The sequence below is a fragment of the Cyprinus carpio genome, chromosome B11, assembly GCF_018340385.1.
Source record: "Cyprinus carpio isolate SPL01 chromosome B11, ASM1834038v1, whole genome shotgun sequence".
Taxonomy (NCBI): domain Eukaryota; kingdom Metazoa; phylum Chordata; class Actinopteri; order Cypriniformes; family Cyprinidae; genus Cyprinus; species Cyprinus carpio.
In genome coordinates this window covers 11,149,367-11,164,609 of record NC_056607.1, presented here as the reverse complement: position 1 = coordinate 11,164,609, position 15,243 = coordinate 11,149,367, and the positions used below count along the sequence as shown (strand labels likewise).

Here is a 15,243-nt window from a genome sequence, read left to right as displayed (position 1 = left end):
TGTGTGTGTGTTTAGGCTAAATTACCTTTCAATTATTATATTTTTATTCAATATATACTCCATGCCCCATGATGACTAAGCAACTGATTTGTGAATACTTAGCAAATGATATTGAATAATTTCACTGCTGTGAAAAGTTTTAATGTTTTAAAGAAGTTTCTAGTGTCTATTTGATTAAAATACAATTTTTTTTTATTATTTGTGAAATATTATTACAATTAAAAATAACAGTTTTCTGTTTTAATATATTTGTAAATATAAGTAATTCCTGTAAAGCAAAGCTGAATTTTCAGTATCATTACTCCAGTCTTTAGTGTCACATGATCAATCAGAAATCATTCTAATATGCTGATTTATAATCAGGATTTGTTTTTAAAATAAATTAATACTTTTTGCCAGCAAGGATGTGTTAAATGAATAAAAAGTGATAGCAAAGACTTATATTGTTAGTATAATCATTTATATTGTATATTCCATGTACTGTATCTCTAAGGAAGTGTATGCTGTTACAGGATTTGAAGATGAATCGTGTCATGTTCCCTGTTCTACGGACTGTAAACTGAGTGAGTGGTCGAATTGGTCCGCCTGCAGTGCCTCCTGTGGTGGGGGTGTAAAAGTTCGCTCTCAGTGGCTTCGAGAGAAGCCTTTCAATGGAGGTCGACCCTGCCCAAAACTCAATTACAAAAAGTCAAGAAAGAATGATTCACCACTACTACTACTACATCAATCATCTAATAAATAAATAAAGATAAACTAATTAGTCCAAATAAGACGTGAGTTGTTCTGAGAACTTAAAATATCCAGAGACTTTTAGCTTGATAACTGAGCTGTTCAGTCTATTTAAATTAGCCTCGAGGAAAATCGCCTGCTGTGAAATTATACATGCCCACACTTGTATGCTTAAATTATATGTGTTCATAAATTCATAAGTACTGTATCTTCATCTGTGTTTTGGAGTCACAGAGGACAAGGCAGTGTGTGTAAACCTACTGTATAATTTATTATTTATTTGGCCTGACTTTGAGGGTCTTCCTCAGGCTTCCCACTTTGAGCTGTTTCCACAATGTTTCTCAACCACGTTCTGTTCTAGTAAGACAAGACTGGAGAGGATCAAGACCTCCAGGGACTGAACCTCTTATCCCCTCTGCTTTTTGCTCTTTTTCCCTTTTATTTCACTCTCTTTATTTTATATTCCTTCAGGGCAGGTCAAGAAACATTAAAGTTTCATTGATCTGAAGTGAAGTCGGCAAGAATTTCCTTCAGCTCCATTTCTCTCATATAAATGAGCCACTAAATAACAAATCTATGGTGGGGGTGAACATGTTCTAATAGAAACTAATGGAAAATCTATCCTTTCTTTTTCTGTCCCTTTCCCCTATTCTTTTCCTCTTTCTTTCCCTTTTTCCTATTCCATCTTTGTTTACTTTCCTTTACATTATTTTTATTTTCCTCTTCCTCCTCCTCCACTTTCACATTTCTTTCTGCTTGCTTTCTTTTATTTTTCTTTCCCTTCTTTTCCTATTGCTTTCCTTTTCCACTTCCTTTCCATTTCTTTACTTATTCAATTTCTTTCCCTTTCCTTTCATTTTTTCTTTTTATTCCTTATTTTTTTGCTTTGTGTTGTTTTACTTTCCCTTCCCTTTTTCATTTCCCCTTTCCTTCCCCTTTTTCCTGTTCCATCTTTATTTTTTTCTTTCCTTATTAATTAATTTTTTTTCTCCCTTTCAATTCTTTTTCTTTCTATACATTCCATTCCATTTCCTTTCACTTGTCTTTCATTTGTTTCCATTTCATTTCCATATTTGTTTAATTTCCTTTCTTTCCTTGTTCATTTGCTTTGTTTGCTGTATTTCCCCTTTCCACTCCACCCTTTTCTTTCTTCTTTTCTTTTGCGCATTCATTTTCCTCTTCCTTTTATATAATTATTTTCTGCATCCATTCCATTTCCCCTTTTCCTTTCCTTTTCCCATTCCATTCCTTTAATTTTCTATTTCCCCATTTGCTTTGCCTTTCTTTGAATTCCTTTTTTATTTCCTTTTCATTTCCTTTTCATTCATTTGCTTTACTTTTCCTTTCCACTTCTTGTTCTGCTGATTTGAATATATACAAAGGCTCAGGTGAGTACATTAGAGAACTATGTTTTTGTGTGTAAATGTGTTTATAATATTTTATCTTTGTGTACAGTATGTGTCTGCTTGTATAACCATTTGCATGCTGTATTTTTTCTGTATATTCTTGTATACACAGAGACACACAAAAAACACATACTTGTGTGCGTGCTGCCATAAATCAAAACATAGCTCTCTTGTCTGTGAGCAGGTGTCTGAGGTACTGCCCTGTTACTCTGACTGCAGTCAGTATGTGTGGGAAGTGGAGTCCTGGTCCATGTGTGTGCTAAACCCACCAAACAATCTCACGAGTGCTGAACCGCCCGAGCCTGTGTGCGGAGAGGGCTTCCGGACCGGCAAAATCCGGTGAGCTCATCACAGTGAGCCATTAAATAAGCAAATAATCTCAGAAAAAAAGTTTTAAAGAATGTATTTTAAAATGTCCCCATTCTGCCAGAGAACGACAGCACAATATATTGTGTTTTACCTCCGTGGTACAATGATAAAACAGATCCTGTATGCGTCACACAGCAAAATTGTCTCATAAGTCAGCGTTCAAAACCAAGGAGAGGTCACAACAGTGCCAAACAGATTCATGGGGTCATAACTCTGCTTCTTAAAGATAAGTGAGGTCGTAACTCTGCCCTTCAGACTAAAGTGAGGTCAGGGAAACCATGGGTAATGTTATAACCAAACAACAACGTTTTCTGGTTGAATTTGTGCTCTCACCCTGACTACGTAACATTTTCTTTGCTTAGGAGGTGCCTAGATGTCTGAATTTTAGGTTCGTAATGGTTCAGTTTAAACGATAAAAAATAACATTTGTTTGTCTCTGACCTGAAGCTGCTTGAAAAGGGGAGGAGAAAACCAGGATGAGGTTGTGGATGACTCACTGTGTGACCAGGACGAAAAGCCAATCACAGTCGAGACCTGTCTACTGCCGTGCCCCGCCCACTGTGTGACATCAGAGTGGAGCCAGTGGACCAAATGTACCGTGGTCAGTTTGACTGATGGATGAATGGATAATAAAATGTCAAGATGGATGGAAGCTTGTTATGATGAGATGATTAAAACAAAGCATTTATTGCCTTAGTAAATATACGATATTGCAGTGGAATTATCAAAATGATTCACAGTAGTGCTAAAATACTGGACAGGTAACAAAATCAAAGTTTTATTATACTTATGAATCTGAACTTTTTAAAATCGTCCTCGGGAGAATAGAAAAACATCATCTTCCTGTTAGATGATAGACTGTTGAGAGTCGCTACAAGAAAGGACTTCATTAATGATTAAATAATCTTAATTCATATCTAAAATTGGCAAAAGCTGCACTGATTTTTCTGTAGTAATTATAATCAGCTAAATTAAGGGAATGTTTCTTTACAGCTCAAATAACACACTTAGTAGAAGTGCTTTACCAAAATAAGTTATGAATTTCTGCTTTTAAATCTTCCAGAATGACTTGTCCCTTAGGCTTGTGTTGTAAATGCATTATTGTAAACACAATGAATGGGAAGTCCCCATTAGGATATATACAGAGCATTGAAAAACTATTCATACCCCTTCATTTTTTCATGTTTTGTTTGTGTTGCTGCCTTATGGTAAACTGCTTTAAATTACTTTTTTCCACATCAATCTACACTGCATATACCATATTGACAAAGCAAAAACAGAACTGTCAATGTATAAAAAAAAAAAAAAAAAACTGAAATAAGTACATTGCATAAGTATTCATACCCTTAACTAAATATTTAGCTGAAGCATCTTTACAGACTCAATCCTTTTTTGTTTGAGCCGACAAGCTTTGCTCATCAGAATTTGGAAATTATCTACCATTCTTCACCACACCTCTTCACCTCTCAAGCTCTATCAGGTTGGATTGGGGCAGATGCTTATTTTTTGATTAACAATTTTTTTCTGAACTCTTCACTAGATGTGTTGCTGTTTCTGAGCTCTACAGTCAGTTCGTTTGAACTCAGGGCTTGTTTTTTTCTCTGATATGCATAATCAGCTGTTAAACCTTTTATTAAGATGTGTGTGCCTTTCCAAATCATACCCATTCAATTGAATTTGCCACAGGTTAACTTGAAGTGTCGTAACATCTATAAGTAATATTAATTCTCCTGAGCTAAATTTCAACTGTCCCAGAAAAAGGTATGAATACTTATGCAATTGGATAATTAAAGTTTTCTATGATTAAAAATTTTTGCAGAGATGTTGAAAACCTATTTTTGCTTTACCATTATGGTGTATGGAGTATGGAGTGTAGATTGATGTGGGAAAAAAGTAATTTAAAGCAGTTTAACATAAGGCAGCAACATAAAATGTGAAGAAAAAAAATGAAGGGGTATGAATACCTTCGCAAGGCACTGTATAAGATTGTGTACTGGTGTATTTGCATGTGTGATTCATGCCTGCGTTCCTCCAGGATTGTAATGAGGGTGATTTGAGGTGGAGGAGTAGAAGTGTCTTGAGGTGGCCAGAAGGAGATCATACCTGCCCTGATCTAAACCAGACTCAAGCCTGTATCAATACAACCTGTCTCAAATACTCCTACGTTTACTCAGGTGCTGTTACAAGCATTTACACTTGCACAATTCAAAGACTCTCAAATGTAGTCTGTCCATGTTATGGAGTGAAGTGAATTATGTGTGTATATGTTGTGGACTGGAGCAGCTGTCAGCTCAGTGAAAATGCAGTATGCGGCCGTGGGATTAAGACCAGACTCCTGAACTGTGTCCGCAGCGACGGGAAGATGGTGGAACTGAGCATGTGCAAAGAGGTGACTGTTCTTTTCTCTCTGGGATTCTTTCTCAGCAAAAGCTCTAATGGGAATCCAGTTATTTTATTGTTTTCTTCTCTTTTTTTAGTTGGGTCCTTCGCGTGGAAAGCTCTCTGCCCCCTGTGAGGTGGGCTGCCCTGTTAATTGCCTGATTACAGAGTGGTCCACCTGGTCAGAATGTTCACACACCTGTGGAAGCCAAAGTATGATCTCCAATTGATATAATGAGAAGAATAAGAATAAACTATTATTTCTGTTATTATTAACATTTTACAGTTTTATAACATTTTTTAAATAACTTTTTGCTATATTTTTTTGAAGAAAACATAAGTGGTGCTTACCTACTTAAAACTGGACAATAACAAAATAATAATAAGATGATGATGACAAATATTTTAGAATTATATAACCTTTTTCATTTTTTGATCAAAAACATAAGTGGACCTTTCCTTCTTAACACTGGCAAACAAATAAGTAAGTAAGTAAATAAAGTAAAGTAAATATTTAAAATTATTTTATAATTTATATTTGTTTGTATTTTGATGTAAATGTGGTGCTTTCCTTTTCAATACTGTCAAATAAAATGAATAAAAAATATAATAACAATAATAATAAACTTTTATTATTATTATAAATACTATGATAACAATAAACATTTTTATTATTATTAACATTTTACAACTATATAACATTATATGTTATATATAACATAAAAACTGGTTATATTTTTGAAGAAAACATAAGTGGTGCTTTTCTTCTTAAAAGTGAACAATTAAATAATAATAATAATAATATGATGATGATAAATATTTTAGAATAATAAAAAAATTTTTTATCAAAACCATAAGTGATCCTTTTCTTCTCAACACTGACAAACAAACAAACAAACAATAAATAAATAAATATGTTTAAAATTAATAAATAAAATTATTTCAGAATATTTAATATTTTTTTTCCACATTTTGATGAAAATGTGGTGTTTTCATTTTTAATACCGGAAATTAAAATGAATTAAAAAATAATAATAATAATTACAAATTTAGTTATTTAATATTAATAAATAAATGTTTCATGTTATTTTATAGTAATATAACTTTATGAAAACTTTATGTTTCTTTATGAAAACAAGTGATGCTTTCCTTTTTCAATACTGGCAAATAAAATTTTAATTAATAGTTATTATTATTATTACTATTATTATTATTATTTTAAAATAATATAACTTAATTTTTTTATGAAAACATAAGTGGTGCTTACCATTTCAACACTGGCCTTTAAAAATTAATCTAGTATTTATTGCAAAGATAGCACACAGCTGTTTACAACCTTGAGAGTTCAGTCACGCTTCCTTGAACTTGGCTGTTGTTAGGGGTTTAATTAAAAGCTTTCATCAGTCTCATTTATCTCAATTCAAGGCTCTGCCGGTCCCACAAGTAAACTCTTCCCAGAGAGCTTATTACATGCTTCTGATCCCATGTGTTTTTGTCTTGTTGTATGTACATTTTCCAGGTCAAATGACACGATCCAGGGTTGTTTTGCAGTCTGCCGGTGAAGGAGGTCGCCCCTGTCCATCTCAGCTCTCCCAGACTCGCCCCTGTCCCATCAGGCCATGCTACAGCTGGATACTGGGGGACTGGAGAGCATGCAGGGTGGAGGTAGTATTGATGCAGTACACCTGATTGAGCTCAACTCAAACAACAGCCGCTGCTGCTGAGACGTTGTCCTTTACATGCCCAAGTGAACAGGCTGAAGAAATTCACACAGCTGAAGGCTACTGCTTTCCATTAAACTGTCAAAGTGAATGCATCATGTCAGGGTTTCATCATATGAATAAAATCATCCATGCTGATAGAGTTCTCTTTCTCAATCTCAGATCTTTATGTAGGTGCGGCATCACATTAAAGTAAGTAATGGCAAAACCCATTCACAAATGTAATTGTCCCCTTCTGATTCATTTCACAACTAAAAGCATACAGTATAGGGGGGAATTAAGAAACTAAAACATTTAGATAAATAAAAACATGCATTAAACTGATCAAAAGTGACAGTAAAGATTTCTATTTTAAAGTAATGTACTTTTGAACAGCACAACCATTTTCAGCATTGATAATAATAAGAAATGTTTCTTGAACAGCTAATCAGCATGATTTCTGAAAGATCACGTGACACTGAAGACTGGAGAAATTTCTGCTGACAATTCAGCTTTGCATCATAGTAATTAATTACATTTGAAAATATATTCAAATAGAAAATAGAATAATTTTAAATTGTAGTAAAATTTTGTACCATATGAGCAAATAAATGCATCTTTAGTGAGCATAAGACTTCTTTCAAAGACATTAAAAAAAAAAACTTACCAATCTTAAACTATTCAATGGTAGTGTATGTCAGTAAAAAAAAATAAAAAAAAATAACCTAAAAAGTATATCATTATAAATGACAACAAAGATTCACTTTTAGTTATAAAAAAAAAAAAAATTAAATAAGTACAAATGAAGGATGTCGAATATGCAACTGTAAAGTGTATATAATTATGAAATAAAAAATGAGTCAGGGGAGCAACACACTTCTTTAGCCAATCAGAACAGCAAGCGATCAGAAACACTCTCTAGCTGTGAATCATTTTGCGTGTTGGACACAAGCCCATGCGGGGGCCTCCTCACAGTGTTAAGAGCCAATTATATTCTGGTTAAATCTGGAGCGGTTTCTTTCTACCCACCAGATTTACACTTTCTAAATAACAGAATCTAGAAAAATGTCCTGATATATTTGAGCAGCGCACAGAAAATTAAAAATACATCTCAACAGCCCAAAATAACATCGCAATCTTGATCTTTCGATCTTTTAATCATGTAGGTGACAGACAGCTGAAATCCACTTCGGCTCTGTCTGTAATCGCTCTCTCTCTCTCTCTCTCTCTCTGTTTGCAGGGGGCCAACTGTGGCGAGGGAACAAGTCGGAGGGAAATATCCTGTGTAGTGCACTGGGGTTCTCTTTCAGGTCCTCCTCAGCCCATTCCAGTAGAGGATAAAATGTGTGTGGGAAATTCCCAGAGCAAAGTCAGCGAGATGGAGTTACTGCAGCCCTGCATAATCCCTTGTCCAGGTCTGCATCTCACAAAACACAAAGCTAAATAATTACACAGTGACTACTTAATGGTGACATTTATCTAAATGAAGGGTTAATTAGTGATAACGGCAGGGTTAATCACCTTTAATTAATCACATATGTCTTGAGGAGCTTTAGGCAACTGCTCATTGGCTGTAACTTCTGTTTCGTATGTCAGGAGAATGTCACCTAACTAAATGGTCACCATGGAGTTCGTGTCAGCTGCTGTGTTTGGATGGGCGGAGTTTTGAGACGTGGGGTCGACAGGCTCGTTCTCGAGCCGTAGTCACACAGGTCCCGGAGAACCAGGACACATGTCCCAGCCAGATGTATGAGACACGACCATGCCGAGGTTTGTGGCAAGCCATACAGGAGAAACACACCAAGCCATCTGATTGAGTTTGAGTTTGATACTGAAAAGGGTAGTTCCAAGCTGTTGTTTTGCCAAGCTGTTGTTTCCTCTCTAGCTGTTTGTGAAAAAGCTCCAAAATGGAGAAGTGATAGACAGGAAGTGTTGTTCAGCCACAAAACCAGAAAAGCACTCTAGTGTGTTTCTGTCTGTTCTTTCAGGAGGAACGTGTCTTAGTTATGAATGGATGACTGGTGAATGGAGGCATAACCGTAGACTGGTGTGGTGCCAGCGCTCTGATGGCGTCAACGTCACAGGTGTGCACTATTGCATTAAGAATGCATTAATTCTCAAAATAGTATCATTAAAAATCAACCTCATATCTTATTTTACCTTTTTTAGCCATGGAAAGGACTTGAGAAAACATAACGTCAGATTTTAATTTTAGCCAAATGTAATCAGTGTTTCTGTACATTAGGAGGCTGCATTGCTCAGAACCAGCCCTCTGCCATACGACAGTGTCACCCACCCTGCACCAAACCCTTCTCCTTCTGCACACAGGTGACACCCAGAACACTTGTCAACAACACACAATCTCATTCATTATTGGGTGAATGTCACAAAGAATGTCCAGGTCCAATTTCATCCCAAAACTCTAAAAGGACCTTTTTTATTGCATTGTGACAATTTGAATTTTTTTTTAAATTAAGCACATTTTCCTCTCCTTCCTCCCAGTATAGTTATTGTTAATTAAAACTAAAGTGATTAAAAATCATTGTCATAACTGAAATCAAGCTGAAATAAATGTATTAAATGAAATTTATGAATGTATGAAATATTTATTACAGTAACAAAAATTGGGATGGTTGTGATATGTATAATAATAATGGTTGCTGTTGTTGTTACTGTTGTTATTTCTAAGTATAAATGTCTGAGGAAATATGAAATAGGGAAAGTGAAATATGATAGTGACCTGTTCTTGAGAGTCACCCTTTTGATAATACAGCTGCTGTTAAACCATGGTGTTGGATAATGGTAACATCACCCAGTGCCTTAATTACAATAATATAACATTCACCAGCACTGAATCCTATTTTAATATGAAAATGAGCTATGCCAGATGCTGAGAGTTCATAAAGTGTGGCATCATTTGGCAGTCTACTTTGGTGAAATGTAAATACCTTCATTATCACATATCACAACTTCATCTCACCCTCTAACACCATGCAATTAACAACTGTATGTCTCCTTATGTTGAACGTAGCACATCTCAGTATCCAGCTGTCACCATGATGCCCTATCGCTCTGATGATGGCTCTCATAAACTCTCTCCGTCTTTCTGTCAGAATGGAGTCTGTGGTTGTGAGAAGGGCTTCACGGAGGTCATGACCTCTCATGGGTTCCTTGACTACTGTACCAGAATCCCAGGACTGGACCATAAGAAGGCAGATGTAAAGACCACCGCAGGCCGTCTTAGACCAGAGCACGCCTGGAGCAAGAACCACATTAAGGACTGGGCGCTGCAGCCTCTTGGTCCAGGTACTACCAACACCCATATGCTTTCCTACAGAGTGACGCAATGGTTTTTTTAGGCCACCTGGAAACTAGCATTACGCATCACCCTTTCTAGTAGCTATTGGATTGTTGTTGAAAATAAACTCTGTGACCAACAAAAGTCTATTATTATGCATTAGCATGTTCTAGCACACCCTGGTTCCCAATAGGATTTTGAAGTAAAAAACTAAATGAAAGATAAACAAACTACACCATGGTTGCATGATTTCAATCTCACCACCATCCATTTTCCGGCAACTCTTTCAGTCTCTTTCAATACAAGTCTTTATTTAAAGGGCACCTATTATACCCCTTTTTATAATATGTAATATAAATCTCAAGGTGTCCCAGGAATGTGTCTGTAAAGTTTCAGCTCAAAATACCCCAAACATAATTTATTATATCATGTGAGTACTAAACTAAGTTCTCTTTTATGTCTTACTGTGCTTAAACTGTCCAATACAAACAAGTTTATGTTAAAAACACACGAGTTACAAAAACAGTCGGTTATGTCTGTGAAGGAAAACAGCTGGGAAAGAAATCGCATGTTTATATCAGATCTTTGTGGCAGCAGCGTAATACACAGTAAATAAATCAATAAATCACTGCTCTCTTGTCTCCTCTGAGGCTGGGACTCTAAATAGTGTTCTTTGCTCATCAGTGCAGCCGAATACAGAACAGTTAGCAGCATGCTGTGCTTGAACTTTCACTATGGTGTTAGAAATGCTATACCATTGTCGCTTGCAAAAACAAAATGATGGCGCCGTGGGTGAAAACTTGCAGATTAAGGGTTGGTAATATTATAATAAGATCCCCTTTCTACATCACGGGGGGGAATGGGTCAAAATCTGACACGCTCATTTTTTCACACGCTTGCAGCGAAAGGCATACCAAAAAGAAAAAATTAATGGGTTGTTCTGTTTCACGTTTTCTGGATTGGTAGATGCACCGGGGACCCGATTATAGCACTTAAACTTTGAAAAAGTCAGATTTTCATGATATGTAACCTCTAAAAAACCTCTAAAAAAATCACAGTGAGGTATTACTGATGTATTTTTTGTTGTGGAATAAGATGTGAAAATATTTTGAGCTTATTTCAGACATTTAACCAAAAGCTTGTTCAAAAAAACCATTGACGTCAGATCGATGATGACGATGACGACGATGCCAAAGACGATAAAATGCTAACTTGTTTCTGAGTTTTAGCCTTCAAAAATATGTCATCTTTGCAACACTCTATTATTCTGTTGTTTTCTCAACAAGTCAGAATGATTTACAAAAGCTGTACTTTGTGAGCATTACTGTTTATTTTGATTGACAGATGGTCGTGTCAAGTTGTGGGTATATGGGCTGATGGCGGCCGGGTTTGTCGTGATCCTCCTCCTCATCATTATGTCCTTCCTCCTGTGGTGAGACTGATTTTTACATGGCTGTATTAGTTTAATGTTCTTCATATGACTCTATCATTCTCTTTCTTCTCACATAATAAAACAATCAGGGTCCTAATCACCCTCCCATCGGTTTATTTTGCCATAATGACTGTCTGACTAAACATTATCTCTAAAATAAACAACTGGCATATGTTTTAAGGCAAAAAAAATCTTCCTAATTAGTAAACTCATACTGTATATGAAGCATGGCTACGTATGTATGTTCTGCACTCTAGTGGTGATAGTTTAAACTGCAACAAATTATTAAGCAAGGCGGTTGTTGTGAGTTTACACATATGCTTGTATATTTTGCGTTTCAGTAAAAACCCAGAAGACAGTCCCAGCAGCAGTCCACAGAAGGCGCTGGCTCTGGCATATGATGGGGATGTGGATATGTGAGCCCCCCATGAGCATGCAATGCTGAAACACGCTCAAAACACACGTCTGGCATCCTTCAGACCACAACATAAACATTTACAGCAGCACACAAGCTGAGCACGACAATGAGCCAGACCAGAGACAGTGCTGACTGGATGTTTAAATGGCACAAAGACAAACGTGAGGCTGTCTAGAGAGAGTTGAGGATCTGCACAGAGGAAAATGTCATACAGCCAAAACAGAATGTGGCATCATGTCTACAGTACCATAGCGTGAGTGTGTGTATGTCTCTCTGTGTGTGTGTGTGTGTGTGTGTGTGTGTGTGTGTGTGTGTGTGTGTGTGTGTGTGTGTGTGTGTGTGTGTGTGTGTGTGTGTGTGTGTGTGTGTGTGTGTGTGTATGAGGGTGCCCATCATGAGGAAATGTTCGTGTTAAAGGAATTGTTCACTCATAAAGGGTTTTTTCATCCCCTTCTTTCATTCCAAATCGGTATGACTTTCTATCTTCTGTGAAACAGGCAAAAAAAATAGATTTTTTTTTTTTCAATAGCCAGTTGTATAAAGTACTTTTATGATGATTTTGTGTTCTTTTTGAAATCCACGTTCAGTGTAAATGCATGAAAAAGAACCAACAGAACATCCTTAAAAACATTTAATTAAAAATCTCTTATGTTCTGCAGAAGGAAGGAAGTCATATAATTTTGAATTTACATAAGACGGAGACAATGATAACAGAATTGTTTTTTGTTTTGTTTTGTTTGTTTATTTAATTTCTTATTTTTGGGTGAACTATGCCTTTAAAGATCCCTAAAAAGGGATGGTTTCTGATGCACTACATTAGTGCCATCTTAAGTGCCATATTTATTAATTTATTTATGTTTTAAAACCTACATAGCCTTTCAGATAGCCTCCCTATTAGGTGTTAAACAATTCTTTTGAAATCACCCTGTTAAGCTGCATTTGTTATCCTTGTGACATGTTCTTTTGTAATGTGTATGCTGTGAATATTTTCTATCTGTGTCTTCAAGTGGTTTATAAATAAATCAGAATCTCAGAGAGGAATCTTATATTTAGATAAGCGTTGTTTCATGTGGTAGGATTTTTCGCATGCCTGTTTCAGTCTCTGGTTGTGTTGTTTGAGATTTCTCTCCGTCTTTGCGGTTCTGGAACGGTGCTGCTGTCATTTCTGATCAGTATCAATACACTAAGCCAAATACTGTGGCCCAAGCCCAGACTGTCCTCTTATGAATTGTAATTAGGATGTGCATTAGTTACAACAGATGAGATCAAATGAGTAAAACGCAGGTGCTACACAGCTGCATTTAGGTGCATGGGCCAGTAGATGGCAGTAGGATACAATTATAGAAAACCTAACTGTCAGGTTTTTGCTTGATTCTCATTTGCTGATATTATGCTCTATAAGTATACAACAATAACAAGTAATATCAAGGACATCCTAAGAAATAATCTGAGTTTTAAGCATTAGTGGCCATGTAATTCACAATTAACTAGACCATATTTAATACAAATATTCAACTTTTGTTATGTGTAATATTAACAGAACTGTGTGTGTGTGTGTGTGTGTGTGTGTGTGTGTGTGTGTGTGTGTGTGTGTGTGTGTGTGTGTGTGTGTGTGTGTGTGTGTGTGTGTAAACATATACATTTATTTTTTAGCCTTTTAAAGTAAATTGTTTCAATATATTAGTTATATTAATATAATTTAATTATAATCAAATTAAAATAATATATTTAAGTTTAAATCACCCTGCAATAGTAAAAAAAAAATCATTTAAAAATACAAAAATTTAATTATATATGCATTACATATTCATCTGTGTTAACAATTAAAATAATATTTTGCAGCTTATTTTTCACATCAACTTATAAATGTTTCAATTTTTTCAAGTTTCTAATTTCAAAAATGTTACAGAATTAAATTAATAGAGTTAAAATAATGGATTTCCATGGAACAAAAGAATGAGAAGTGTTTGATTTGCTTTTATACAATGAATATTGTAAACAATGATTTCTCATTCTCAATATTGTTTGTGCTTGTTCATATGCAGATTCATCAGACATGCCTTGACAGGTTTGATGTCAGTGATGCCAAATGTAAATGGTGGTTTAACGTTAAAACAAAAATGCATTTTTTCATTTTTGCATCATCTATTACTTTTTAGAGTGCTTATAACATTTATATTTTGGCCTCTGGTGGTTGAACCACCAGGTCAAGAAAAATAAAAAGTATTGCCATCTTTTTAGCATCTGCATGGTGTTAAAAATCTGGATTGTTGGCATAAATGCATGACAGAAAATTCAATCAGTAAATGTGATTGATTTGGAAAGTTGTTTATCGAGTGTGAGGTGTTTGAGTGAGTTTTCTTCACAGCTTACTTTGCATCAGGTCACTGATAAGGTTTTCCAACAGCCCAGATTTCGAAATTGGATTCATTGATTTACGATAGGAGGTAAATGACTTTTAACTACTCTCAAAGGAAAATAGTGTAGGTTATTTGGACCTTGAATTATTTTCTGTCTAGCTAAATTCAGCCAAAGATGATCAAATTACCCATTATAGGCAAATGGGCGGCCCACAGCAGCAGTCTTTTTGCATCAAAATGTATTTTGTCTCTCACAATCTGGTTACTGTTGAAGGACGACATTAATTTAACATGTCCATTTTTCCAACGCTGGATCAGATGTTCCAAGGCCTTTTTTTGTAGATATGTGGTTGTTTTAGACACAGTTTACTAATTTAATTTAGTTTTCGGTCAAACAGAAGACCTCTCGTCTCTTCATTTCGACACTCTCGTACCATCTTCTCCCCTCCCCTCCTTTTCGCTCCTCTATCAGTGAAGAAGTGCATTAGAGAGCTCTCGTTCTCGCTCATGTCTCTGTGCGCCTTATCAGATGAGATAAGCTTGAGTGCTGAGGTTCTAATAGGGTTCCAGCCCAGCGGGATTCTCCTCACGTGCCCAGAGAACAACAAACACATACATCACTGCACCCCGAGATCAGCTCCACTCCACAACAACAAAGACGCTGCCCAAATGAACCACTTTCTTAACCATTAAGATCCCAGTTTACTGAAAGCAATTTGCACTTAAAGGGATAGTTCACCCCCCAAAAAAATATTTAATTTCCTGCACAATCCACTCACCCTCAAATCATTCAAAACCTGACATTTTTCATGCCAACACATGTATTTTGGCCAAAAATTATGCATTGTCACTAATTTAGCGTGAGCAGTGCTAACAAATATAAAAGTTTACAATACAAATATTGATGTTGTCTTAAATCATTTTCAAATGTTAAACCATCAAGCTTTTATATATTTAGTTATTATTTGGAGCATTGGCGATTTGATAATTTGCAAGAATTGCAAGATTTAAACTAGGAATTGAAAAAAAAAGTCAGAATTCAGAGTTTTTATCTCACAATAGTGACTTGCAAGTTTATATCCGAATTTTGAGATAAAGTTACAATTACCTTTTTATTTTTTATTCTGTAGCGGAAACAAGCTTTTACGTAAC

At 35.6% G+C, this 15,243-nt stretch overlaps 1 protein-coding gene across 1 annotated transcript in view; it reads left to right on the top strand.

Annotated features, from left to right (window-relative positions):
* LOC109054567 (thrombospondin type-1 domain-containing protein 7B-like) overlaps positions 1 to 12,785 on the top strand; it is a 54,087-nt gene extending 41,302 nt beyond the window's left edge. The window contains exons 15-29 of the mRNA XM_042733912.1: positions 513 to 687; positions 1,034 to 1,040; positions 2,317 to 2,474; positions 2,952 to 3,105; positions 4,540 to 4,678; positions 4,778 to 4,893; positions 4,982 to 5,096; positions 6,403 to 6,548; positions 7,824 to 7,998; positions 8,180 to 8,353; positions 8,572 to 8,667; positions 8,829 to 8,911; positions 9,697 to 9,889; positions 11,226 to 11,313; positions 11,655 to 12,785. Coding sequence (XP_042589846.1) covers positions 513 to 687; positions 1,034 to 1,040; positions 2,317 to 2,474; positions 2,952 to 3,105; positions 4,540 to 4,678; positions 4,778 to 4,893; positions 4,982 to 5,096; positions 6,403 to 6,548; positions 7,824 to 7,998; positions 8,180 to 8,353; positions 8,572 to 8,667; positions 8,829 to 8,911; positions 9,697 to 9,889; positions 11,226 to 11,313; positions 11,655 to 11,733 — 1,898 coding nt within the window. The 3' untranslated portion in view covers positions 11,734 to 12,785. The remainder of the gene's footprint in view (positions 1 to 512; positions 688 to 1,033; positions 1,041 to 2,316; positions 2,475 to 2,951; positions 3,106 to 4,539; positions 4,679 to 4,777; positions 4,894 to 4,981; positions 5,097 to 6,402; positions 6,549 to 7,823; positions 7,999 to 8,179; positions 8,354 to 8,571; positions 8,668 to 8,828; positions 8,912 to 9,696; positions 9,890 to 11,225; positions 11,314 to 11,654) is intronic.
* Positions 12,786 to 15,243: the final 2,458 nt, after the last annotated feature.